General features: G+C 46.4%; 3 protein-coding genes and 1 non-coding gene across 8 annotated transcripts in view; 2 read left to right on the top strand and 2 right to left on the bottom strand.

Moving 5' to 3' along the window:
• The window catches only part of PRMT7 (protein arginine methyltransferase 7), a 47523-nt gene extending 34660 nt beyond the window's left edge, over positions 1-12863 (bottom strand). For 2 of the 3 annotated variants that reach the window (XR_003117039.1, XM_025370227.1), the window contains exons 1-3: positions 12707-12863; positions 7840-8017; positions 2327-2363 (exon numbers count right to left, since the gene is read on the bottom strand). Coding sequence is in view for 2 of the 3 variants with exons in the window: in XM_025370227.1 (XP_025226012.1) it covers positions 2327-2363; positions 7840-7934 (132 nt within the window). In the remaining variant the exon portion in view is untranslated. The remainder of the gene's footprint in view (positions 1-2326; positions 2364-7839; positions 8018-12706) is intronic. The other variant, XM_025370226.1, reaches the window with a different exon arrangement.
• Positions 10476-10578, top strand: LOC112614893. Its single transcript, XR_003117194.1, has one exon. It is a non-coding gene; the product is annotated as a small nucleolar RNA U13 (small nucleolar RNA).
• On the top strand, positions 12855-23188 carry SLC7A6OS (solute carrier family 7 member 6 opposite strand). Its single transcript, XM_025370261.1, has 5 exons — positions 12855-13079; positions 13200-13478; positions 19611-19817; positions 21347-21467; positions 22390-23188. Exons 1-5 carry the CDS (start codon positions 12888-12890, stop codon positions 22518-22520), a joined length of 930 nt encoding a protein of 309 aa, XP_025226046.1. The 5' UTR covers positions 12855-12887; the 3' UTR covers positions 22521-23188.
• SLC7A6 (solute carrier family 7 member 6) overlaps positions 21998-26934 on the bottom strand; it is a 43153-nt gene continuing 38216 nt past the window's right edge. For all 3 annotated transcript variants that reach the window (XM_025370233.1, XM_025370234.1, XM_025370235.1), the window contains one exon: positions 21998-26557. In XM_025370233.1, the coding sequence (XP_025226018.1) occupies positions 26463-26557 (95 nt within the window). In that variant the 3' untranslated portion in view covers positions 21998-26462. The remainder of the gene's footprint in view (positions 26558-26934) is intronic.

Here is a 26934-nt window from a genome sequence, read left to right as displayed (position 1 = left end):
GGAAAAAATATGTGCAAATCTTTTAAATAGACTGATGACCTGCCAAATTAGTAAGAAATATTAAGAGGCTATTAAAATTTAAGGTAATTTGTTAAATAACAGTAGACAGCTAATACAGAACTGGCATCAAAAGGGCGATATTATCTGACCACAATGCAAAACAAGTTAGAAATCTTAGTATCAGAAACACAACTAAAGAAAAAAAAAATTTTCGAACATTAAGAAACACACTTCTAAGATAGGCAAAAGACTAAATCAGAGAGGAATTAGAAAATATCTAGAACTGAATATTCTTTAGAATTACCAGGCATGGTGCGGTGACTCACAACTGTAATCCCAGCACTTTGGTAGGCTGAGGCAGGTGGATCACCTGAGGTCAGGAGTTGGAGACCAGCCTAGCCAACATGGTGAAACCCCGTCTCTACTAAAGATACAAAAAATTAGCCAGGTGTGGTGGCACACGCCTGTAAGCCCAGCTACTCGGGAGGCTGAGGCAGGAGAATCACTTGAACTCGGGAGGTGGAGGTTGCAGTGAGCTGAGATCGCACCACTGCACTCCAGCCTGGCAACAGAGGGAGACTCATTCTTACTTTAAAAAAAAAAAAAAAAAAAAAAAAAGAAGAAGAAGAAGAAGAAATGACGTTACCTCTGAGGTAAAGCACAAAAATGTTTAGTCTGGGTGAAATATTTTTCACAGAAATATCTTATAGAACTATTTCACTGTTAAAGTACGTGCATTTATGTCTTGGATACCATCAGTATGGTACATTTATGTTACGTGTTTTTACCACAATTTCTTTTTTTTTTTTTTTTGAGACGGAGTCTCCCTCTGTCACCCAGGCTGGAGTGCAGTGGCAGGATCTCTACTCCCTGCAAGCTCCGCCTCCCGGGTTCACACCGTTCTCCTGCCTCCGCCTCCCAAGTAGCTGGGACTACAGGCCCTGCTCGCCACCACGCCTGGCTAATTTTTTTTTGTATTTTTAGTAGCGATGGGGTTTCACCGTGTTAGCCAGGATAGTCTCGATCTCCTGACCTCATGAGCCGCCCACCTCGGCCTCCCAAAGTGCTGGGATTACAAGTATGAGTCACCGTGCCAGGCCTTGTTTTATTTATTTTTTAAGTTTAAAAAAAAATTGATGAACAGTATCCTCAATTGCAAACCAGGGATGGCACAGCCGTCACTTTAACGATGCCATTAAATTAGCTGTCACTTTTTAATGACCCAGTTTTGAAGATTCTACAGTGAAACTGGAACCCTTTTTGAAGGCAATGTGGCAGTGTCTATCAAGAATCACACCTATGTTCATAACCCAGACTATGCCAAAGATATACGCATGGTAAATAAGCACATGAAAAGGTATTTGATGGCCGGGCGCGGTGGCTCATGCCCATAATCCCAGCACTTTGGGAGGCCGAGGTGGGTGGATCACTTGACCTCAGGAGTTCAAGACCAGCCTGGGCAACATGGCAAAACTCCATCTCTACAAAACATAAAAATTAGCCGGGCATGGTGGTGTGCCTGTAGTTCCAGCTACTGGGGAGGCTGAGGTTGGGGGCTCGCTTAAGCCCGGGAAGTCGAGGCTGCAGTGAAGCCAAGATCACACCACTGCACTGGGCAACAGAGGCCCTGTCTCAAAAAATAAAATTAAAATTAAAAATGGCAATTAAAACTACAGTGAAGGCCAGGTGTCGTGGCACGCACCTGTAATCCCAGCTACTAGGCAGGCTGAGGCAGGAGAATCGTTTGAACCCAGGAGACTGAGGTTGCAGTGAGCTGAGATCTCGCCACTGCACTCTAGCCTGGGTGACAGTAAGAATCTGTCTCAAAAAAAAAAAAAAAAGTTGAACTCATAGAAACCCAGAGAATGGTACCCGCTGAGGGAAAGGATCTGATGTTTCAGTTAGACAGGATGAATAAAGTCTGGATATCTGCTGTATGGCATGGTGAACTATAGTTAATAATGTACACTTAAAAATTACTAAGCGAGTAGATCTTAAATGTTCTCACCACACACAAAAAAGTATGAGGTGGTAGACATGTTAATTAGCTTGATTTAATCACTTCATACCATACACATACACTCATCACATTGTATACCATAAACATAGACAATTTTCATCTTGATAAAGCTGGGAGATTAAACAACAACAACAAAAAAAACAGAGCCAGAAGCAGGACCCAGCCTCTCAACAGTTTCCTGACCACTACACCATACTGCCTCTCAGTGTCATTTAACATCATGACCCCCAGGGATTTTTAACCTTCTTGTAATCCAAGACTTCAAAACACCCCCACATCAAGATAATAGTTTCCTTTTACACTTACTCTGTCTTTGTCATGTAGCATATCTGCATAGGAGGACCTAAAAAACAAAAAAGACAGGTCAGTAACCTTTGCATGATACACATCAACACACAAGAGTATTCACATATATAAACACATTCCTAAACAGATAGAACAAACGTGTCATCTATTTTAAACTACTTTTTGTTGTCTTTTTTTTTTGGGGGGGGGGGAAAGGGTCTCACCCTATCACCCAGGCTGGAGTGCAGTGGCGCAATCTCGGCTCACTGCAATCTGCCTCCCAAGTTCAAGTGATTCTCATGCCTTAGCCTCCCAGGGAGCTGGGATTACAGGCACTCACTACCATGCCTGGCTAATTTTTGTATTTTTATTAGAGATGGGGTTTCACCATGTTGGCCAGGCTGGTCTTCAACTCCTGACCTCGAATGATCCGCCAGCCTCGGCCTCCTAAAGTGCTGGGATTACAGGTGTGAGCCACCGCACCTGGCCTATTTTTTTGTTTATTTTTAAAAACAGGATCTTGCTATGTCACCCACGCTGGAGTGTAATGGCTATGAACAGTCTCAATCATTGGGCACTGCAGTCTTGAACTCCTTAGCTCAAGAGATCCTCTTGCCTCAGCAGAACTACAAGCATCCGTCACTGTACCTGGCCACTTTATTTTAATAGAGTTTTAAGTTGTTGTTCTCTAGTGCTGCAGAAAAAAGTCTCAGAGAAAGATGTTCTTAGACCTAAAAATGCTCCAGTAGTTAGCTGTTGGGAACAGGCCCCAAAACTGGCCATTAACAAAATCTCTGCAGCACTGTGACATGCTCTTGATGGCTACGATACCCACACTGAAGGTTGTGGGTTTACCGGAATGAGGACAAGGGACACCTGGCCCACCCAGGGCGGTTTTCGCTTAAGGTGTTCCTCAACTGCAAACAATAGCATGAGCGGTCTGTGCCTCAAGGACATGTGCCTGCTGCAGATAACTAGCCAGACCCATCCCTTTGTTCCCCTGTTTTAATCTATAATCTATAGGAACAATGTTTATCACTGGCTTGCTGTCAATGAGTAGGTAAAACTCTGTGGCTCTCCGCTCTGAAGGCTGTCAGCCCCGATTCCCACGCCACACCCTATATTTGTGTGTGTGTCTTTAATTCCTCTAGCACCGCTGGGTTAGGGTCTCCACTACTGAGCTGGTCTCAGCAGTTAGCCCTGTCACAGTAATTCCACAGCCACTAGCGTCCTGATCTTGTTATATGCTATACATTTTCCTCCTCAGGAAAAACTCAGACTCAATCTTCCTAATACTTGATCTAACCTTGCGTACATCTGTGCCTGGGGATAACCATTGATGTAATATTAGGGAGAGCAGCTAGGGAAAGAGAAGTACTCACATACACCCACTGTATATGTGACAGGTACCCCACTGGGTATGTTCACTTAACATCATCAGGGAAAACTAAGAGTTCACCAATACCGTTCTAAGGGGAGGAGAGTCACTTCTCCATATTTCCTATTGCAGTAATTCACACATTGAAACTCATGTGGGGTCAGGATGAGCACCCAAAACTAGGCAGGCCCTCTCACGCTTTCTGGGAATTCTAGGGGACAGCTAAGGAGCTCACACTAAAACAGAGGCCCTCCCGCCTTGGGTCAACACCAGAATCACCAGAAAGCTTACTTGAAATGCAGAGTCCCACACACACACACACACACTCTCTCTCTCTCATTGAGAAGGCTGGGCTAACGCGCTCCAGGCAATTGTGTCACAGGCGGTCCACATTCCACACTTTGAGGAGCGGTGCACCGAAAGAAGGGGGATTTTTTTTTTAAATGGCATGTCAAGGTTTTATATCTGAAGTCAGCTATAGATGCTTAACTGAAATGTAGTCATTTCTACCACTGCTCACTATTTAAAAGGCATCTCACTCACCACCTTCCTGGTCTCTTCACACACTTGCTGCCCATCATTCCACTGACATCACTCTCGGTAACCGCCACCAGCTCACTCCTGCAGCTGATGTCAGTCATCAGGATCTGGGACTTCCTAGTGCCTCTGACCCTGCTAGACACTCCCTCTTTCTTCCTTTCCACGCTGGCCATCTCCCTCGCCCTTCTCCTTTTGCCCCCTCAGCTATTCCGGGATTCCTTCTTCAACCCTCTACCTTTCGCATTTCACACCCCCTTGAGAGACAGCAACCTCTCCCAGTTTTAATTCTAACAACTAGAAATTCTGTCTCTAGACCCAAAATTCTACCTGCCACTGGCATCTCTATGTGCCTCCCCGGTTCAAGTGATTCTCCTGCCTCAGCCTCCCGAGCAGCTGGGATTATAGGCATGTGCCACCACGCCCGGCTAATTTTGTATTTTTAGTAGAGACTGGGTTTCTCCACGTTGGTCAGGCTGTTCTCGAACTCCCGACCTCAGGACGGACCTCGACCTCGAACTCCCGCTCACCTTGGCCTCCGAAAGTGCTGGGATTACAGGCGTGAGCCACAGTGCCCGGCCTGTTTTTGGTCTGATCTCCATCGTGTTCCTCTCCCCCACGCCACCCATTCCTCCTGGGTTCTCCCTTGCAGTCCCATCCACTTTGTCATTCTAACCAGAAGTCGTGGTACTTCTTGAATCTTCTCTCTCCCTCCATCATATGCAGTGAGTTACCAAACTCAAGCTCCCCTGAGCTGTCTCCTCTGGGACTATAATATCCCCAAATGCTCTCCTCTCCATGCTGCTCTCAGTGAGTGTTCCAAAATGCAATCCAATCCTCTTTCTCTCCTGTTTAATATATCACTTAGAAAATAATGTCCAGGCCAGCTGTAGTGGCTCACACCTGTAATCCCAGCACTATGGGAGGCAGAAGTGGGTGGATCACCTGAGGTCAGGAGTTCAAGACCAGGCTGGCCAACAGGTGAAACTCCCATTTCTACTAAAAATGCAAAAATTAGCCAAGTGTGGTGGCAGGTGCCTGTAATCCCAGCTACCTAGGAGGCTGAGGCAAGAGAATCGCTTGAACCTGGGAGGCAGAGATTGCAAGAAGCCGAGATTGCGCCACTGCACTCCAGCCCGGGCAACAGAGCAAGACTCCGTCTCAACAACAAAACAAGAAAATGTCCAAAATGTTTAGAAATATTTTAAGCTCTGGCCAGGTGCAGTGGCTCACACCTGCAATCCCAGGACTTTGGGAGGCCGAGGTAGGCGGATCATGAGGTCAGGAGATGGAGACCATCCTGGCTAACACAGTGAAACCCCGTCTCTATTAAAAATACAAAAAATTAGCCAGGCATGGCGGCAGGCGCCTGTAGTCCCAGCTACTCGGGAGGCTGAGGCAGGAGAATGGCGTGAACCTGGGAGGCGGAGCTTGCAGTGAGCCGAGATCACGCCACTGCACTCCAGCCTGGGCGACAGAGCAAGATTCCGTCTCAAAAAAAAAAAAATTTTAAGCCCTAATTCTGCACCAGACACTGTATTACACTTAATCATCAAACAATTCTAAGATAATTGTATTACACTGTGATATAATGTATTATCATATTGAAGTATATATTATGTTAGATTAAGGCTCAGAGAAGTAACTTGGCCGAGAGAGTAGAGAAGTGGCAGAGCTCGGACTTAAACTCGTGTTCCTCTTCCTGTATTTTGCTACCATCCTTTACAAAATGACCCCGCCTATGCTTTCAGCAGCCTCTCTTACCATAGTACTTTTGCACCACACTCCAGACATGCTAAACTGCTAGCTGCTACCCAAACTAGCCCATCTGTGTTTTTTTGTGGGTTTTTTTCTTTTTTTTTTTTTGAGACAGAGTTTCGCTCTTGTTGCCCAGGCTGGAGTGCAATGGCGCGATCTCAGCTCACGGCAACCTCTGCCTCCCCGGTTCAAGTGATTCTCCTGCCTCAGCCTCCCGAGCAGCTGGGATTATAGGCATGTGCCACCACGCCCAGCTAATTTTGTATTTTTAGTAGAGACTGGGTTTCTCCATGTTGGTCAGGCTGTTCTCGAACTCCCGACCTCAGGACGGACCTCGACCTCGAACTCCCGCTCACCTTGGCCTCCGAAAGTGCTGGGATTACAGGCGTAAGCCACAGTGCCCGGCCTGTTTTTGATCTTTTTTTTCTGTTTGTGAGACAGGGTTTTATTTACTATGTTGCCCAGGCTGGACTTGAACTCGTGGGCACAAGCAATCCTCCCGCCTTGGCCTCCCAAGTAGCTGGGACTACAGGTGTGGGCCACTGCACCCAGTCACAAACTGGCCCATCTGAAAGCTTACATGTAATCCCTACAGCTCAGACTTCAGCTTCTCTTCCTTTAGAACTGAGAAACTATTCAAACATTACCTCCCACCCCAAGTCCAGCTGGTTCTTGTTGCTTCCATGACCTTTTGTGCCTTTATCTCACTGTGCTGTAATCTTTTTTTTTTTCTTTCTTTTTTTTGAGACAGAATCTCACTCTGTTACCCAGGCTGGAGTGCAGTGGCACAACCTCGGCTCATTGCAACCTGCACCTCTCGAGTTCAAGTGATTTTCCTGCCTCAGCCTCCCAAGTAGCTGGGAATTACAGGTGCCCACCACCACTCCCAGCTAATTTTTTTGTGTAGAGACAGGGTTTCACCATGTTGGCCAGGCTGGTCTCGAACTGCTGACCCTCAAGTGATCCCAAAGTGCTAGGATTACAGGCGTGAGCCACCGTGCCGGCCTTTGTGCTGTAATTTTTTATGTGCCCGTCTCTCCCACAAAACTGCATAGTCCTTGAAGATGAGAACAGGATCTTCCTCATCTGGTATCCACAGCCTTAGCACAATGCTGGCACACCGAATGCACTTAACGATTGCTACATAACAACTCACATACTTTTTTTTTGAGACAGAGTTTTGCTCTTGTTGCCCAGGCTGGAGTGCAATGGTGCGATCTTGGCTCAACACAACCTCTGCCTCCCAGGTTCAAGCGATTCTCCTGTCTCAGCCTCCCAAGTAAGCTGGGATCACAGGCATGAGCCACAATGCCCAGCTAATTTTGTATTTTTAGTAGAGACTGGGTTTCTCCATGTTGGCCAGGCTGGTCTCAAACTCCTGATCTCAGGTGATCTGCCCACCTCAGCCTCCAAAGTGCTAGAATTACAGGCATGAGCCACTGTGCCTGGCCAACAACTCATATACTTTTAAATATTTCTTCTAAGGGAAAAAAAAAATCTCACTTTTTTTCATTCAAAAGAATTTAACCATATGATGAACACTGTCACCACTTCAGTAAGGCAAGTAAATGATTCAACTTCATCAACACTACTGAGGCTTGGGTTTTCTTTGCTCCACTAAACAGATGCTGAGGCTCTGCTAAGGCTGCTACATAATGTCTGACACTCCAAACAAGCATGACTTTGCCTAACTGCCACATATACCTACCTGGCTGAGCAGACCTGCTCAGCACCAACACCAGCACTCATCATAAGCACTGGGTGACAGACACTCTAGCCCACGCTCAGACTGGATCCCAAGGCATCTGCTTTGAGATCAGTGCCCCACCCAGCTGCAGCCTGCTATAAACCAAGCCAGTACCTTGCAATCTCCTGGTGGTAATCATAGTGTTCGTCCTCCTCCAGCCACTCCACAGACCCTGTGGTCGGATTGGCCCGACTGCAGAAGATCTTCATGGTGCCCACCAGCTCCCCAGTTTTAGCACAGAAAAGCAGCCTTGCCAGTTGAGTTCTTGTGGACAAGTCTGACTGTCAGAAACCTATTAACATCAGAAGGAAACAGGAGGTGTATAAACAAACGAACAGAAAAAAATCTATTAACAGCATAATGCCACAAAATGTGGAGGAGGGGAGGGGAGACAAAAACTGGGGGGAAAATCAAGAAACCGACAAAAATGTCAAAGCCACTGGCAGTATTTGTTAATATTGTAAATGTTTCCAGCAGGAGTTACTTGGTTTTATATCCAGCGTATAACATTTAAAAAACTACAACAGATTTATACAGATGTCTGGAAACTTCAGCAGGCTTCGGTGCTTCCAAAAGGGTCAAATGAGCCTCACAGGTTCATCCAGGTGCAGCCCTCAAGGCTAGGAGGAGAAGAAATGGGGTGCTGGTAAAGAAGTGCCACCAATACTGCCTTTGTATCCTGAACCCTTAGCTTAAGGAAAAATATGAAGATAGAGCAAGTCAAACCGGGAAAACTTTCATCTAAACAATAAATCACAGCAACACATAAACCTAAAAATGGATAACGGAATATAATGATGAGAATATAATGATGAGCAAAAACAGCAAATCACACAACACATGCAATACGACTCCATTGCTATGAAATTTATAGCTATGCAAAATGGAATGATACATTCTTCAGTAATCACACTAAAAAGCATAGCAGGGAATCAGGACAGTTCACTTCTAAAAGAGAAGGGAGAGATGGGATCAAGGAGGGGTACACAGCAGACTTCAAAAGTATTGTTCTTTTTCTTAAATTGGGTGGTGGGAACATAAATGTTCATGATATTACCATTCTTTTTTTTTTTTTTTTGAGACAGAGTCTCGCTGTGTCTCCCAGGCTGGAGTGCAGTGGCGTGATCTTGGCTCACTGCAAGCTCCGCCTCCCAGGTTCACGCCATTCTCCCGCCTCAGCCTCCCAAGTAGCTGGGACTACAGGCGCCCGCCACCACGCCCTGCTAGTTTTTTGTATTTTTAGTAGAGACGGGGTTTCACCATATTAGCCAGGATAGTCTCGATCTCCTGACCTCGTGATCCACCCGCCTCGGTCTCCCAACGTGCTGGGATTACAGGCTTGAGCCACCATGCCCGGCCCATTCTTCTTATTTTTAAGATGGGATCTCGTTATGTTGCCCAGGCTGGACTCAAACTCCTGGACTCAAACTCCTGGGCTCAAGCATTTCTCCTGCCTCAGCCTCTCCAGTAGCTCAAACTACAAGTGAGTGCCCTACTCCCAGCTAATACTAGCAAGTAAAAAAGTTTACTAGTAAGTAAACACGGAATTCTTACACAAATAGATGAGAAACAGGTTGGGCTCGGTGGCTCACACCTATGATCCCAGCACTTTGGGAGGCCAAAGCAGGCGGATCACCTGAGGTCAGGAGTTCAAGACCAGCCTGGCCTACATGGTAAAACCCACGTCTCTACTAAAACTACAAAAATTAGCCAGGCATGGTGGCGCACATCTGTAATCCCAGCTACTCGGGAGGCTGAGGCAGGAGAATCGCTTGAACCCGGGAGGCAGAGGTTGCAGTGAGCCGAGACCGTGCCACCGCACTCCAGCCTGGGCGAGAGAGTAAGACTCCATCCCCAAAACAAACAAAAAGCAAATAGATTAGAAACAACCTTCCCTGAACAAACTCAGTCAGACAGTCAGGTTCAAAGTAGACAATCTGTCCAGGTAAAACTCTACTTTTAAAATCCCAGCATACCTATCCCCAGTCTAATGGCTTTCAAACTTTCTGATAACCCCAGTAAGAAATATACTTTACAATGAGCCTCAATACACACACCTGCATATACGCATGTAACTAAAAGTTCCACGAAACAATACTGACTTCCTACGAACAAGGCCCTCTGATACGCTCTATTTCATTTCTGCTGTTTTTAAGAGATGGGATCTCCCCGCTGTCCAGGCTGTAGTGCAGTGGCTATTCACAGGCATGATCATTATACTCTACAGCCTTGAACTCCTGGACTCAAGGTCCTCCTACATCAGCCTCCCAAGTAGCTAGACTACCGGCATGCACCACAGCAACCAGCTGCACTTTTACTTGCTGGTCAGGACCCATCAGTGGGTTGCAACCAGCAGTTTAACAGCATTGCTATAATCCACTTTATCTCGTACTAACACTTATTTTACAGATAGAATATCTAGAACTATCAGAATCTGTAATGTGCATTGGAAAACTGTGTCCAACAAATGCTAGAGAAAGAAATGGCCATATCTGGCTGAATGTTCAGGGAAGGCTTAAAAGGTGGATTCAGCTGAGGCACGAGGAGAAGGTGGGGTATGTGGAGGGAGAAGGCATTTCATCCAATTAGAAAGGCTTGGACAATCACGCACATTAAATCAATCAGTTTGGTGAAGTAAAACTGGACCAGGTGTCAAACATTGTCAATAGGCTCCACATGGTAGAGTCCTGAAATACTAATCCTGTGGTCCACGTGGAATCAATTCTGAAGTTACTTAAAGGTTAAGAGTGATCCTTTTGTAATTCACAAGCGTGATGACTGGATGTTCATGCGCCTGTGTCAGACGTGCCTCCCCTCAAACTTTTACTACACTGGCACGTTACCTATCTGAAGTGGAGGGAGAAAAAAAAACGTATAGTAAAGAACTTTAATCCATAGGATTCCTTTCCTGTCTGTGATGTTGCTGAGTCGAACACCAGGACCACAGTGTTTTCAAAACCTCAAAGAGCCCAGGCGCGGTGACTCACGCCTATAATCCAAGCACTTTGGGAGACCAAGGCAGGTGGATCACCTGAGGTCAGGAGTTTGAGACCAGTCTGGCCAGTATGGCGAAATCCCATCTCTACTAAAAATAAAAAAAATTAGTGGGCGTGGTAGCAGGTGCCTGCAATCCCTGCTACTTGGGAGGCTGAGGCAGGAGAATTGCTTAAACCTGGGAGGCAGAGGTTGCAGTGAGCCAAGATCATGCCACTGCACTCCAGCCTGGGCAACAGAGCAAGACTGTATCTCAAAAAAAAAAAAAAACCAACCTGGAACCATGTCTTGTGTTAACAATTTTATGAAGGCACGAACCTCTTCTGGTGGGCACTACACACCTTCTCTGGCTAAATGCTCTCATCCATTATTATTTGTTCTCTCCCAGAATAAGTCTACACTACAGATTCAGGAGATATTCTCTGATCCCCTCCTCATTCTCCAAGAGTTGTAAACTCGCATGGCCATTTACAAGGAGGAAATAGAAACCACCATGCCAAGCCCTAATTGTATTACCCGTCAAACTGCAGAGCAGATGGTCCTTAACATTCATTCAAAATGTGCTTGCTAGGGTGTGGTGGCTCACACCTGTGATCCCAGCACTTTGGGAGGCCGAGGCGCAAGGATATCGGATCTGGGAGTTCCAGACCAGCCTGCGCAACATAGTGAGACCCTGTTCTCTACAAAAAAATTTTTTTTTAAATTAGCCGGGCGCGGTGACCTGTGCCTGTAGTCCCAGTTACTCGGGAGGCTGAGGTAGGAGAATCACTTGAGCCCCGGAGGCGGAGGTTGCAGTGAGCCGAGATGGCGCCACTGTACTCCAGCCTGGGTGACAGAGACCCTGTCTTGAAAATATATATGTATACATTAAATATACATACACTAAAATTAAAAATTAGCCGAGTATAGTGGCGCATGCCTGTAGTCCCAGCTACTCTGGAGGCTGAGGTGAGAGGATCGCTTGAGCCCAGGAGGTCAAGGCTGCAGTGCGCCTTGATCACACCACTGCACTCAGCCTAGGCAGCAGAGTGAGGCTCTGTCTCGAAAAAATAAAATAACAAAATTGATTGAATACCTTCTACGTGCCAGGCACTATATTAGGGACTGGAGCCACCACCACAAGCTAGAGAAAACCCTTGCCCTCCAAGAGCTTAGGCTACTGAGAGAGTAATACAAATTACAGACTACATGAATGCAAGAAATACACAGAGCGTTGTAGAAAGAGAAAACCAAGGTTACAGAAGGACTCTTTGAGGAAGGTAGCATTTGAGATCTACAAGACAGACCAGGATAAAAGTTGGGGAAGAGTTTTTACAGGTCAGGAATCCTTACCCCAACTTTCCCAAGAAAAGGCCCTAAGGTAGAAAGAACTAGGTGCACAAGCAAAATATGCCAAAAGCCTGAGCGACCGAAGCACTTTTGCAGAAGCCCCCACTCCTCATCTCCTATCACATCTTCTGCTCAATCAAGCTGGGCCTTGTCGACTTTGGAAAGGCGTTTGGATCTTGTTCCAAAAGCAGTGGGAGCCACTCAAGAGCTTTAAGCAGAAGCATATCTACACTGGACGTACGCTTTTACAGAACCACTCTGGCTGGCATGTAGTGAATACATGACTCTCCAATTACTCAGAACACAGTGAGCGGGGAAGACATCAGCAGGTCAATCAGAGAACTCGTGGCCCAGTTAGGGATGCGATGGTTGGAGCTACTCCGGTCTCTAAGGGGAGGCGCCAGGCACCAGTACTGCAACCCAGCCCCGCCAGCGGCAGGCACCCTGCTGGACTGCAGAGCCGGGGCCAGCCTGGAACCCCGCTCTCCTGCAGGCCAGGGTGCTCCGAGCTGCCCCACGCGGACTCTAGAAAGGTCCCCGGAGTCCAAGTACGCCCACGCCAGGCTCCTCTGCCGAAGCCCTGGTGCTAAGGACATGATGCTGGCTGCACCCCGAACCCCAAAGCGACCCCACCTTCCCCGCATACCCAGCGCCTCACCTGCTGCGGAAAACCCTTCGCTCGCCTCCTCTGCTACCACCATTTTGCCGCGTCCAGCATGCGGGGCGGGATCTATCTGCGCCGAGGAGCGTGCAAGGGGCGGGGGGCGGATCCCAAGGCAGAACTAGAAGGCTATCCCATCACACCCCGCGCGTTCCCACAGTGCTCAGCGGCAGCCACTATGGAGACCGGCAGGACAGCTGTGCTGCGGGTGAAACGGAAGCGCAGTGCGGAGCCAGCCGAGGCTCTCGTGCTCGCTTGTAAACGCCTCCGGAGCGACGAGGTCGAGTCGGCGGCACAGAAGACGTCGGAGGGTTTGGAGAGAGCAGCGGAGAATAATGTCTTCCACTTGGTGGCCACTGTGTGCTCCCAGGTATTGGGCGTGGTGCAGTGATGTGGAGGGCATCTTAGGGTGCAGCCGTTAGGAAACCCGATCCCTGACCCGCTCGCGAACTCCTGCTTACGCTGGCCTCCCTCCCCTGTTGCCCCCTAGGAGGAACCAGTCCAGCCTCTCCTGCGGGCAGTTCTGCGCCCGTCACGGGACAGCCAGCAGCGTGTACGCTGCAATCTCCGCGCCTCGGCTCGGGAGATCCGGCAGGAGGGCCGCTACCGGGTGGTTTCCAGCCGCCGATCCTTGGGGACCACCTCGAGCGGCCAGGAGTCCGAGTACACGCCGGGGAACCCAGAAGCCGCCGGGGACTCGGGCTTTCAGTTGTTAGACCTTGTCCACGAGGAGGGAGAACCTGAAGCCGCCGCTGCAGGCTCCTGCAAAGTGAGTACGCCTCGGAAGGTGGTCGCTGGGCTTCTCAGGACGGTAATGCCAGAAGACTGGGCCCAGTAACAACACAGTTTCATCTTAAGGGGATGCATGATCCATCCGGCTTGACGGCCTCATTTTACAGTTTTGGTTATTCATCAAACATGTGTTTACTACGTGCCTACTAAATGCCAGGTATTTTTTTTAGATTCTGTGGATACAGCAGTGTGAACCTAACTTGCAGGTAAACAGGAACAGTAAACAAGTCAATTCAGTGTCAGATGATGATAAGGGATGTAAGGAGGCGGGGAGACAAAGCAGAAAGAGTTGTGCCACTTCAGTGAGAGTGTCACTGAGAAAATGACATTTGAGTGAAGACTTGCAGAAGGTGAATGGCAGGGCATTCCACATATAGAGAGGACTTCTAGGCAGAGAACCTGAAAGTAAAGAGGCTCTGAAGCCGAGTTTCCTTACTCCTTGCAAGGTGCCTGGAGTCCGGTGAGCTAGAGGAGAGCAGTAAGGAATTTGAGGGGAGGAGTGCCTGCTAGACACTCTAGGTACTTGTAAGGAAATGTCTTTACAAGTCCTTTCAGCCTGACTGAGATGGGGTCACTGGAGCAAAGCAGAGAGAGAGCAGGTAGGAAAATTGATCAAAGAGAGCTTAAAGGAATAGTTCTGGGTAGCATACCCAGTTTGAGGTAGATTGAGGTCTAGAATGCAAGTCTTCTAACATTTAATCCAGTGCTTTTCTTTTTTTTTTTTTTTTTTTTTTGAGACGGAGTTTTGCTCTGTAACCCGGGCTGGAGTGCAGTGGCCGGATCTCAGCTCACTGCAAGCTCCGCCTTCCGGGTTCCCGCCATTCTCCTGCCTCAGCCTCCGGAGTAGCTGGGAGTACAGGCGCCCGCCGCCTCGCCCGGCTAGTTTTTTGTATTTTTAGTAGAGACGGGGTTTCACCGTGTTAGCCAGGATGGTCTCGATCTCCTGACCTCGTGATCCACCCGTCTCGGCCTCCCAAAGTGCTGGGATTACAGGCTTGAGCCACCAGTGCTTTTCTTTATATTACATTTGCTAAATTCAGTTGCACTCACTTCCAGAAGAAGTCTATTACATGCAGCGAAACTACAGAAATGGAAAATTTTCCTCCAGGCTGGGCACAGTAGCTGACGCCAGTAGTCCTAGCACATAGGAAGGCCCAGGCGGGAGGAACACCTGAGCCTAGAGAGGTCAAGGCTACAGTGAGCCATGATTGTGCGGCAGTGGCATTTCAGCCTAGGTGACAGAGTGAGGCCCTGTCTCAAAAAAAATAAAATAAAATTCTTCTTGTAATCCCAGCGCTTTGGGAGGCTGAGGCAGGAGGGTCGCTTGAGACCAGCCTGGGCAATAAAGCAAGACCTTGTCATTACAAAAAGAAAAAGGAAATTAGCTGGGCATGGTGGCATGCGCTTGTAGTGCTAGCTACTGGGGAGGCTGGGGTAGGAGGATCATTTAAACTCAGGAATTAGAGATTGCAGTGAGCTATGATCAAATCACTGCCCTCTGGTTTGGGCAACAGAGCAAGATACTGTCTCTAAAAAGAAACAGAAAATTCTCAACATAAGGTGTGCCTTTTTTTTTTGAGTTGGACTCTTACTCTGTGGCCCAGGCTGGAGTGCATTGGCATGATCCTGGCTCACTGCAACCTCCAACTCCCGGGTTCAAGCAATTCTCCTGCCTCAGCCTCCCACATAGCTGGGATTACAAGTGTGAGCCACCACATCCGGCTAACTTTTGTATTTTTAGTAGAGACGGGGTTTCGCTATGTTGGCCAGGCTGGTTTCAAACTCCTGGCCTCAAGTGATCCGCCCACCTCAACTTCCCAAAGTGCTGGGATTACAGGCATGAGCCACTGCACCCAGCCAATGTGCCCTCTCTTGATAAACATTTTTATAGAACTCAATCATTTTTGAAACTTAAAAAATTACAATTCAAAATGAATCCACAAGCAACAAGCAAATGGTACTACTGTAATTGTTTATTGTTGTTGTTTTTGTTTTGTTTTGAGATGGAGTCTCGCCCTTGTCGCCCAGGCTGTAGTGCAGTGGCGCGATCTTGTCTCACTGCAGCCTCCACCTCCTGGGGGTTCAAGTCGTTCTCATGCCTCAGCCTCCCGAGTAGCTGGGATTACAGGCATGAGTCACCACATCCAGCTAATTTTGTATTTTTAGTAGAGACAGGGTTTCACCATGTTGGCCAGGCTGGTCTTGAACTCCTGACCTCAGGTGATCCACCCACCTCGGCCTCCCAAAATGCTAGGATTACAGGCATGCGCCACCGTGCCTGGCTGGTGCTAGTGTAACTGGATAGCAAATTGTGTATGATGTCCATAGCAACATCTTTCACCAAAACATTCCAGACTAATGCATGACTTATAAAATGTGTACAGTAAACTAATGCTCAGTGGAATTGAATCAAGTAAATAGTTCATTAGGCCGGGCAGAAAACTAGGAGATAAACTGATGATGGATATGAACAGAGATTTTTCCAGTAAAGCAATACTGACTCTAAACATACCAAAAATGTTTGCATAAAGTAATTATAGGGGGAAAAATGAATTTAAGCTTGAAGCATGCTTGAGGTTTTATGCATACTAGACTAGCAGGAAAAAAGTAGTTGATAGCACTGCTGGCAAGGCAGTGATTAAAAGTGTATACAATTGTAGGAATAAAATTGATGCAAGCCTTTTGGAAAAAGCCACAGCATGGCTTTACAGGGGTGGGAGCCATATTTTTACATCTGTAAACTTATTATTGTTTGGATCTAAAGTCATGCATAATCTAGGAAAATTTTAAAATTAAAAATTTCTAAGGAAATTTTAAAATGACAGCATTTCTGTTATGCTACAATGAATTTCTCCTTAAATTGACATAATTTACATTTTAAGCAAATAAATTCCTATTAGATAAATTCAATAGGAAATTTAAAAATTAAAGGACTTCAGTTCCTTTTAACTAGTAATCTCACCTCCAAGATTTATCCTAGGGAAATAATTCAGCAGAAGCAAATAGCTAAGCTATGATATTAACGAAAGCTACCATTGATTGACTAAGTGATTATGTCAAATAGTGTGTTAGGTACTTGTTATATTTTCTTTTAATTAACTCATTTAATCCTCACAAAACCCTTATGAGTTAGATACTTACATCTCCATTTTCAAATGCAGGAAATGGCACATTCATTGCAACACTATACGTGGAGGTTAAAAATTGTATCCAAGAGATTGACACATGTAACTGTCTGGACCCTTAGAACTGATAACCGTGAAGACTGGTTGTAGGGGAAAATATATATGTTTAACAGTACAAAATGCTGTGTGTAGTGTAACTGAAAATATGGGCTGGGCTCAGTGGTTCACACCTGTAGTCCCAATACTTTGGGAGGCCAAGAAAGGAACACTTGAGCCCAGGAATTCAAGGCTGCAGTGAGCCATGATCATATTGCCACCTTCCAGCCTGGGCGACAGAGCAAGACCCTGATTCTGAGTGAATGAATGAATGAATGAATATACATAGACATAGACTTTAAAATAATTTTCAGCAAGGGCACGGTGGGTTACTCCTATAATCCTAGCACTTTGGGAGGCTAAGGCAGGAGGATTGAGGCCTGAAGTTCGAGACCATCCTGAGCAACATAGCAAGACTCCATCTCTGCAGAAATAATAATAATTATTTTTCTTCTAGCTAAGAGCAGTGGTGCACACCTTTAGTCCCAGCTACTCAGGAGTTTGAAACAGAAAGATCACCTAAGGCTCGGAGTTAAAAGCCAGTGTGGGCAACATAGTGAAAACCGCCTCTTTAAGCAATAATAGGCCGGGTACGGTGGCTTATGCCTGTGATACCAACACTTTGGGAGGCCAAGGTGGGTGGATCATGAGGTCAGGAGTTTGAGACCAGCCTGACCAACATGGTGAAACCCCATCTCTACTAAAAATACAAAAATTGGCCAGGCATGGTGGTGCGCACTTGTAATCGCAGCTACTCAGGAGGCTGAGGCAGGAGAATTGCTTGAACCCGGGAGGCAGAGGTTGCAGTGAGCCAAGATTGCGCCGTTGCACTCAAGCCTGGGCGACAAGAGCGAAACTCCATCTCAAAAAAGAAAAAGAAAATAATTTATACTCATTATAGGAAATTTGAAAAAAATACAACAAAGGAGAAAATCTCCCATTTTACTACCAACCCAAAAGTAGGTAGAATAGAACTGGTTTCTTTCCTTGTACAAAATTCTGTATCTGTCATTTTTCTGTATTGCTACTCCTGTACTTTTTTTTGAGACAGCATCTCGCTCTGTTGCCCAGGCTGGAGTGCAGTGGCATGATCACAGCTCGGTGCAGCCTCCACCTCCTGGGCTCATGTGATCCTCCTGCCTCAGCCTCTTGAGTAGCTGGAACCACAGGCCTGTGCCACCACACCCAGCTAATTTTTGTATTTTTTGTAGAGACTGGGTTTTGCCATGTTGCCCAGGCTAGTCTCAAACTCCTGGGCTCCAGCATTCCTCCCACCTTGGCTTCCCAAAGTGATTACAGGCATGAGCCACTGTGCCCAGCAATCTTGTATTTTAATGGCTGCATAATTTGACTGAGTGGAGGGACTTGTGGATTGGAGCCAGAACTTTTGTAATAGGTAGCTTTAAGTTTGCTCAAGAGCCTGCAGAAAAACTGGCATCTCTAGTTTTTGACTTAGGAGCAAGGAAGAATTCCTTAGTCTGTAAATTATAGCATTGGTCTCCCCTTATATGCCTCGGTCGTGGGATCCTCCCCATTTTCCTGCATGGTGTCTGCTTGGAGCTGTGCAGTGTCCTCTGATGAACCTATCAAGAGGAGCCATCTGCAGCATTTCCCTGTGGTTAACAAACTGACCCATGCCACCAGGCCCCTGGATGACACAGCCTGTCAGCACTGGAGCACATCTTACCTGGGCCATTTCTGTTCAAGGGCATTGCATTTCAAACTGTTCTTTCCAGTAGAAAGACTCTAGGTGAGCCCATTCCCAATTTGTGGTTAAAAGTGGGATGTAAATATATGGCAAGCCAAATGATGGGCACTGGTAGAGGTCACCAGGAAACACCTGTTGGCTTCTACAGGAGGCCACACAGAGACTCATTTCAGGTTCAGCCATAGGGGTGCTACTGTGTGCCTACTGATCCCCAAAGAGAGAACATTGTGTATTACCAAAGGATCTCAGAAGACCTGTAGAAGCAGGTCTGACTCAGAGCTTGGGGTCAAGACTGGCCAGGTCTTCTGTCTTTCCCCTCTCCTTACGCCAGTCTTCACATATTTTTTTTTTCTTTCATTGTTTTAAGACAGGTCTCACTCTGTCACCCAGGATGGAGTACAGTGGCATGATCACCGCTCTCTGCAGCCTCAACCTCCCGAGTACCTGGGACTACAGGTGCACACCACCACACCCAGCTAATTTTTGTATTTCTTTGTAGAGGCGGGGGTTTTGCCATGTTGCCCAGGCTGTTCTTGAGCTTCTGGCCTCAAGCAATTTGTCCACCTTGGCTTCCTGAAGTGTTGGGATTATAGGTGTGAGAGCCGAGCACAAAAGAGCAGGAGGCTATTTTGTAGGTTTCTATCTTAAAATAAGAACTACACAGTAATTTTACAGAGATTCTTGATTATTTAATGTAATAACTAGTTAAAAGACTAGGAATTCATGGGGATAAGAATCTTGACCACAACACTATGGAACTGTGGCTGGGCAAGGTGGCTCACGCCTGTAATCCCAGCACTTTGAAAGGCCAGGGTGCGCAGATTTCTTGAGGTCAGGAGATCAAAACCATCCTGGCTAATACGGTGAAACCCCATCTCTACTAAAAACACAAAAAATTAGCCGGGTGTGGTGGCACATGCCTGTAGTCCCAGCTATTTGGGAAGCTGAGGCAGGAGAAACACTTGAACCCGGGAGGCAGAGGTTGCAGTGAGCCAAGATCATGCCACTGCACTCCAACCTGGGCGACAGAGCAGAGCGAGACTCCCGCTCAAACACACACACACACACACCCCCCTGTAGGGAGCCTTCCTTCACCCAACTTATGGGTTCCTCCTCATGGAACATCATGTTTTGGGTCATGCATGTGTGTGTGTGTGTGTAATCTGTGGTTTCTTTACAGACATCTGACCCAGATGTGATCCTCTGCAATTCTGTAGAGTTGATCCGTGAGCGCTTGACTGTGTCTGAGGATGGACCTGGAGTCAGGCACCAGGAAGAACAAAAACACGATGACTATGTGTATGACATTTACTACTTGGAGACGGCCACTCCAGGCTGGATTGAGAACATCCTCTCTGTGCAGCCCTACAGCCAAGAGTGGGAGCTGGTAAGGGGGCCCATGAGGAGAGGGGGCTTGAGGCATCCTAGCTCTTTCTCTAATCAGAATGCTTTGCTTCCCTGGGCTCCACTCCTGATCAACATTGTCCTTAGTTCTTTTCCTCCTTAAAAAGAAAAATTTACTGTAAGTGCCTTTTAGGAACCTGACTTTATAGTACAGGGAATTTTGGGAAAGATCATCTTAGATTGATAATTTTTACATTAACGAACATTTTAGAAGGTTTGCAACATCATCTTTATTGTTTATAGCTATCCATTCTTGGGGGGGAAATATGTATATAGGACTTATGAATAAGATAAAGACAAGATAAAACCAGAAATTCTTAATGTGAATGACAACAAAACCTATTTTTTAATTCGTACCTTAGAAGTAGAGAAAACTTTGCATGAAGGAAGCTAACAACCTGACATTATTTTTTTTTTTTCTTTTTTGAGACAAGGTCTCACACTGTCACCCAAGCTGGACTGCAGTGTTGCTATCTGAGCTCACTGCAGCCTCTGTCTCCCAGGCTCAAGCCATCCTCCCATCTCAGCCTCCCAAGCAGCCAGCCAGGAGTACAGGCATGCACCATAATGCCCAATTTTTGTTGATTTTTTGTAGAGGCAGGGTCTCACTGTGTTGTCCGGGCTGGTCTTGTGGTCTTGAACTCCTGGGCTCAAGTGATCCTCCCACCTTGGCCTCCCAAAGTGCTGGGATTACAGCTATGAGCCACCACACCTAGCTGACACCATTATATATTTTTTTTTTTTTGAGATGGAGTCTTGCTCTGTCACCCAGGCCGGAGTGCAGTGGCACCATCTTGGCTCATTGCAACCTCCCCCTCCTGGGTTCAAGCGATTCTCCTGCTTCAGCCTCCCGAGTAGCTGGGATTACAGGTGCATGCCACCACACCTAGCTAATTCTTGTATTTTTAGTAGAGACAGGGTTTTACCACGTTGCCTAGGCTGGTCTCAAACTTCTGACCTCAAGTGATCTGCCCACCTCAGCCTCCCAGAGTCCTGGGATTACAGGCGTGAGCCACTGCGCCTGGCCTATTCTTAAATTCTAAAATGATTAACAAGAAAACTTAAGGTGGCACCTAACTGTCATGCTTAGACTGTAATCGAGAAGCACTGTATCCTGCACCTGCGTTAGGACAGAGAGTTGCAGTCAGGTACCCACCTTGGACCACTGCATGGCCCTTCCTCCTGCCTTTCTGCACCTCTTATGCTTGGGTTTTGGTTTTGACCTTTGGAATTTAAAGGAATCGCTCAGAGCCATCACTTCTCTTTTCCCTGTGTTCCCTTCTCATGGAGTTCAGCGTGTCCTATCATTCTGGAGCTGGACTCTGGGTGGAAGGAGGCTATTATCTCCCTCTCATAGCCTCTTGTGCAACGAAGTCAAACTAACTCCTAGTCTGCAGTTTTTTCACATGGCACTTTTACATGACATCCCTCCAACTGGTATGCTAACAACTTCCCCCTGAGCATAACCTTAGAGGTTTTGATTTGGACTCATGTTTGTGTTGAGATGTGTAGGTGAATGATGATCAAGAACCAGAGGACATTTACGACGATGAAGATGATGAAAACAGTGAGAATAACTGGCGCAATGAGTACCCAGAGGAGGAGAGCAGTGATGGAGATGAGGATTCCAGAGGTGGGTGGCAGCCCCAGACGGGGAGGGACTGGTAGGTGCAGGCATAGTTGACAGGTGCATCTTAACTGCCTTTCCTTCTCTGCCATTGAGCAATTCGTGCTGTAGGAGACCCAAAGACCAGTGTTTCCCAGGGGCCTCCTGGGGGTGTAATAATCCATCAGGCCTGGGTTCAAATCTGTAGTTGTCATTACTTTGCTGTGGCTCTTAGGCAGTTACTTCACCTCACTGAGCCTCATTTTCTCTGCAGATGAGATGGTTCTATATGAATTTTGGTGGTTGAGATTGTGTAAAATATGTAGCTCATTGTCTCTTTCCCTGCCCCAGTCAAGAAACCAAGGAAGAGAGAGGTTTGCCAGTAGGAATAAGCCCAGAGTTTTCACAAATCAGTTATCTAACTTCTCAAAAAACTGCTGCATGTACAACTGTTTTGAGAAAGATGCAACACAGACATAATACCTGGGGGAAGAAGAAAGAAAGATGACCTGACAACGTAATTCCTGTGGTAACTATGTTAAAGAAGGTAGAAGAAGGCCCAAAAAAAGAATTTATTGGTGTCTGACAACAGAGAAATGAAACAAACAATTGAATATTCTATTGGAGAGGTTTGTCAATAACACGTTAAAAGGAGAAAGGTACAAAAATATTTACAATATGACTACAACTGTTACAACAACAAAAAAAATACTATACGGAGGGGAGAAGTGACAAAATACTCCAGTGTGAAGGAACTTGTTTTAGATGATAGGAAAGTGATTGCTTCTTTTAAAAAAAAAAAAAAATTCTATATGCTTTATTTTCTTTATTGAGCAAGCATTTTGCATTACAATCGGGAACAAAAACAGACCTTTCTGAGAAGAGAAGGGGTTCCTGCAGTAGCCTAGGAAAATCACATTTAGAATCCATTCCCGGGATCTCATTCTAGGCTCTGCTGACTACAACAGCCTGAGTGAGGAGGAAAGAGGCAGCAGCAGACAACCGATGTGGAGCAAATACCCTCTGGATGTGCAGAAGGAGTTTGGCTATGACAGCCCCCACGACCTGGATTCAGACTGATCGTCTTGTGATGTCCAGCCATGAGGTTCTGCCACAAGCCCTTGAGGGCTCTGAGTCCAGAGTTAACTGCCCTGCTGACATCCTCTTAGGTTTCCTAGCTTAACACGTGCAAGGAAAAGCATATCAAGCATGTCAGGCAGCACCATCCTACCACAGTGAAAACTTATGTTAAAGGAGTGAGTCTTTTCCACTTATAGTAGGGCCCTTTTGCGTCAATCAAAAGTGACCCTACAGTTTGAAAGAAAAAAAAAAATGTGTAAAAAGGAAGGTTTCTTTAGCTTTAGCTTCTTGGCCCAGGAATTTTTCCTGGCATTCAGGTGCTGTGCTGAAACCACAAGGGAAGGAGAGGTTCCTGTTTCATTAGCAGTAAGTTTCTGCTCTGCCATACCACCAGGCTGCCTGCCGCTGGGAAAACCCTGTTCCTTTTGATCGAATCTAAAAGGGGGACTGTGGGTCCCTTGTAGCAACACAGACTGGATAGTAATGGCCATTAGGGCAGAAAGCAGTCTGTGTGAGCTGTGGGAGATTTCAGTTAACAGCTATTTCGGCTTCCAAACTCTGGTAATAGTTGTGAAATGACTGACTGACTTCCTTTGGCAGTGGGGCCAGGAAACAATGTGTATGAATGTGATACGTGTGTTTAGTAAAGTCTAGCTTTGAACATGGAAGAAAGTAATTCTTTTAAAGCCTTTTAAATCTGAATATCTAAAACGGAGTGGTAGGGAGACCGAAGTTTCAGCATTGATTATAAATACCAAGGACTTAAAGCAAAGGAGGAAAAACAAAGCACATTCTGAACTTAGCTTTCCACTGAGTAACGTTTACTCTTCACAGCACTCACCGCAAAAACAAACTACCATCAGCAGGATCAGTTTTATTACCACAACTTGTATCTCTTGTAAGCACACTCTGTTCCTATGCCTTTCCAAACCATAGCTGCCTTAACTGACTGCCTTGGTGTTTATTCTAGTGTAACATTGTCCAGTAGAACTATCTGCAGTGACGCTGTGTTCTGTGTCTGCGCTGTGTAGTAGTAGACACAGGTGGCTGCTAAGCACTTGAAATGTGATTAGCGCAACTGAAGCGAAACTGAGCTTTAGTTTTATTTCATTTTAATGTAATTAGCTACATGTGGCTAGTAGCTATTTCGGACAACAGAACATTCAGCTAGGGCTGTGCCCTCATAGCCTGTGAGTGTCTCTGACTCACTGTCATGGGGGAAGGGAATTTACACAGGGAGATGCCTTCTTGCCGCCTCTTTTAGGATTTCCTAAGTATCTCTCCTTCATCCTACCTGCCATCACTTTATGTCCATTTTCTAAACGTTTACCTACACTAGCTCTTATCTACATGGAGTTATTCAACCTGCCGAAATGATTAAATTCTGTGTGCACAGGCCCTACATATTGCAGCTAATTAAAACAACAAACATCCTAGGTACGCACAAAGGTATAATTCAACATTATAACAGGCAGCAACTTGTATGTCTAATATTAGACATCTCGTTTTCTGTCTGTAGACATAGAAACAAAGGATTGAAAGCCATTCTTGGACTCACAGCAACCGGGTGAAAAAACAAAACATTGCTGTTACAGTGTGCTCCCTGCCATTTATACTCATTAAGTTTCCCCAGTATTAAAGGGCTGATAACTTAATAAACCGTACTCACTGCAAAAGGGATAAGCACACCAGGAGAAGGATTTAAGGAGACAGACAACAAAGAGCTGGCAGAAATTAATTCCACCCTGAAGCTTGAGTGCTGTAGGGATTGTCTGGCTTCGCTCCCAAAAAAGGGATCCTGGGAGAAGTCTGTATCCAGCACAAAGGGGAAGAATGCTGTCACCATCCAAAAATGAAAAGAGGATGACACGGCTCACTGAGCAAGTACTAGGGCACCTGGCATGTGAGGTCCTTGCTTTCCCTAGAAGCCACTGGGGGCGGGGGCGGGGGGCAGTAAATTCCTGGGATTAGCTGGTTATCTGGTGGAGAAAGCTAAAGCTGGGGTCAGGGATCTTTCAAAAGATCTTTAAAAGGCAAGCACATTTTGCTTAAAGGATTAGCTCCAGAGGAGCCCTGGGATGGGTGCCAGCTTGGCTCAGACAAAAGTCATGTTCTTAGAGTTCAGGCAAGTCAGCCTTTGCACAAGACACCCTGTCTTCGGGCAGGAATTTGCTGTACAAATCCCAAACCCATGACAGTAAGAATGTCACCCCATGCTTCACATATGCATTATGCTCTGAACCCAAGGCAACTGTGACCATGCTTTCTTCAATCTTTATTGAGCAAATACATGGCCAAGGTTATTCCCTTATCTGTGAGTGGGTGAAGAATGGTCAGAAAGGGAGGCTGCCTCACTGTTTACCAATTCCAAAACCTAAGAATAAGCCCATGGGGTATGTCAAGCTAGCAGGTTTTTCTGGGCCCAGGATGACAGTGTCCACGGGCATCACAAAACAGTTGTACAATCCAGTGCAGCCGTCCTGCTCATACAGTAAGATCCATTAGGCCAGAGCAGGCCTAACTTGGGTGGAGAACCCAGCCTGAGCACCAGAATTAGTTGCTTCCACTTGTGCAGCCTGCTGAAGAGCCCAACTCAGGTTGAAGCAGCTTTCCTCCCAGTCGTCACTGATCTCCACAGGGAGAAAACAGAAGTCCCCACAAGTACCAAGCTCTTCCTGAGACTGCAGCCACCACACCTCGGGGAAGGGGAGGCTGGCAGGAGAGGAGTACACTGTCCTGGTCACCCCACACCAAGGCGGCTCCAAGTGTAAACAAAGCCTGGTGCCAGGGACAGAAGGGGATGCAGTCTGATGTGAGGTTTTCAGAAAAAGTGAAATGACCTCTTCTAGCACCAGGGTGGGTTTGCTTGGGTCTGCACAGCAGTCCCTCACACTTCCCTTACGGAGAGGTTATTTGATGACTTGGGCCCTTGAGATGTTCTCCAAGCCACTGACAGCTGAGAGAATTCAGGTGATCCACCTGAATTTCAGAAGTTTCAGCCCTCTTAAGAGTTCATAACAGAAACCCAGAGATTTACTGTCAGCTAGAACAAAGATGCAAGGTCTCAAGTAAAATAAAGGATTATCCTTCAAAACAGCCATATTAACAGACTTCTGACTTATGAATTTGTTCATCTGTCCTTGCTGGACCTGAGCCAAGTGCTTGTAACATGATCTATCTATATGCTAAAGTGTAACAGGTACGTGAGTAAAAAAATCTGTAAGGTTCATTGTTGCAGGTAAGACTCAATAGAAGATTGTGCTAAACAGCATAAAATCTGTGGTCAGAGTCTGACCTGATACCACAGACATTTCTGAGCCCAGAGGGACTCAGTTTTGGGTACTTTGAATTTTAAATACAATCAGCCTATTGCATCCTGTAGATGAAGAGACACTCATGCTTCGTTAGAACTGGTGTTCTGGACTAAATATCAATAAATAAGGAACTATAACTCTCTCCCCAGGGAAGAATTTTGAGCTAGAGGAAGAAACGGTAGCATTTCAGGCCTTTAAAGTCAGGTGTTGGACCTGGTCAGAGGAAAACTTCCCATAGAGCAGCCCCTCTATAGGGACTCCTAGTTCAAATCTCAAATACCAAATTCAGAAGCCACCAGCCCTATCAACCTAGTATTCTCTCTTCCCCACTGCACCTTACCAAGTAAATACCTGTAAGAGCTGCCTCTACCTATCAGGAGTAAAACTAAATAACCATTCCCTTGTTCCCCAGTCTTCCCCCCACCCTCTGAAGCCCCCACCTTGAGGTTGGCCCAGATCCTGAGTCTCCTATAGCTTACCAAGAAGAGTGAGCACTGGCCCTGAGCCCCGTTATATGATGTGGGTCAAAAGGCTCCTTTAATTCAGGAGAGTTGGGCCTATAGAGTCTTGTTACCAGGATTTCGCTGTGTGGCCAGCCTTCCAGGCCTAGGAAAGGCACCTCTGACCTCTAGTCAGTTTTCATCTCATCCTTTTTCTCTTCGGTTACATCAAGCTCAGTCAGGACACAAAAGCAAAGGTGCTGGATGCCTCTGGTGATAGCAGCTGAATGAAAATAGAGCAAGCACAGGATTTAGTAAGTATCTAGCTACAGCCCTAACCTGAACACAAGGCTGACTGGTAACATTTATGGCTCCCTCCCTACCTGCCCCTTGAGTACTCTATATCAGGCTTTGCCCCTGTCTCCCAACAAGCCTCATCATCCTCTGCCCCATTCCCAGCCAGAGTCTGATGCATGACTCTTCTTCCCAGGTGATTTGTGTTGTCAGAAGGTAATGTTTTAGCCCCAAACTAGGACACGAAAATTAGAACTAAAGTGATCATGTCAAAATCAAAAGGGAAGTCGTCGACAGCTGGGTCTCATGGCCTCCAGCAAATTCTGAGTATGGGGAAGCTATTAGCCACCCCCCCACCTCTGCATG

The sequence above is a fragment of the Theropithecus gelada genome, chromosome 20, assembly GCF_003255815.1.
Source record: "Theropithecus gelada isolate Dixy chromosome 20, Tgel_1.0, whole genome shotgun sequence".
In the NCBI taxonomy this organism is placed as follows: domain Eukaryota; kingdom Metazoa; phylum Chordata; class Mammalia; order Primates; family Cercopithecidae; genus Theropithecus; species Theropithecus gelada.
The sequence above is the reverse complement of the archived record's forward strand: the minus strand, read 5'-3'. Positions and strand labels throughout refer to the sequence as shown.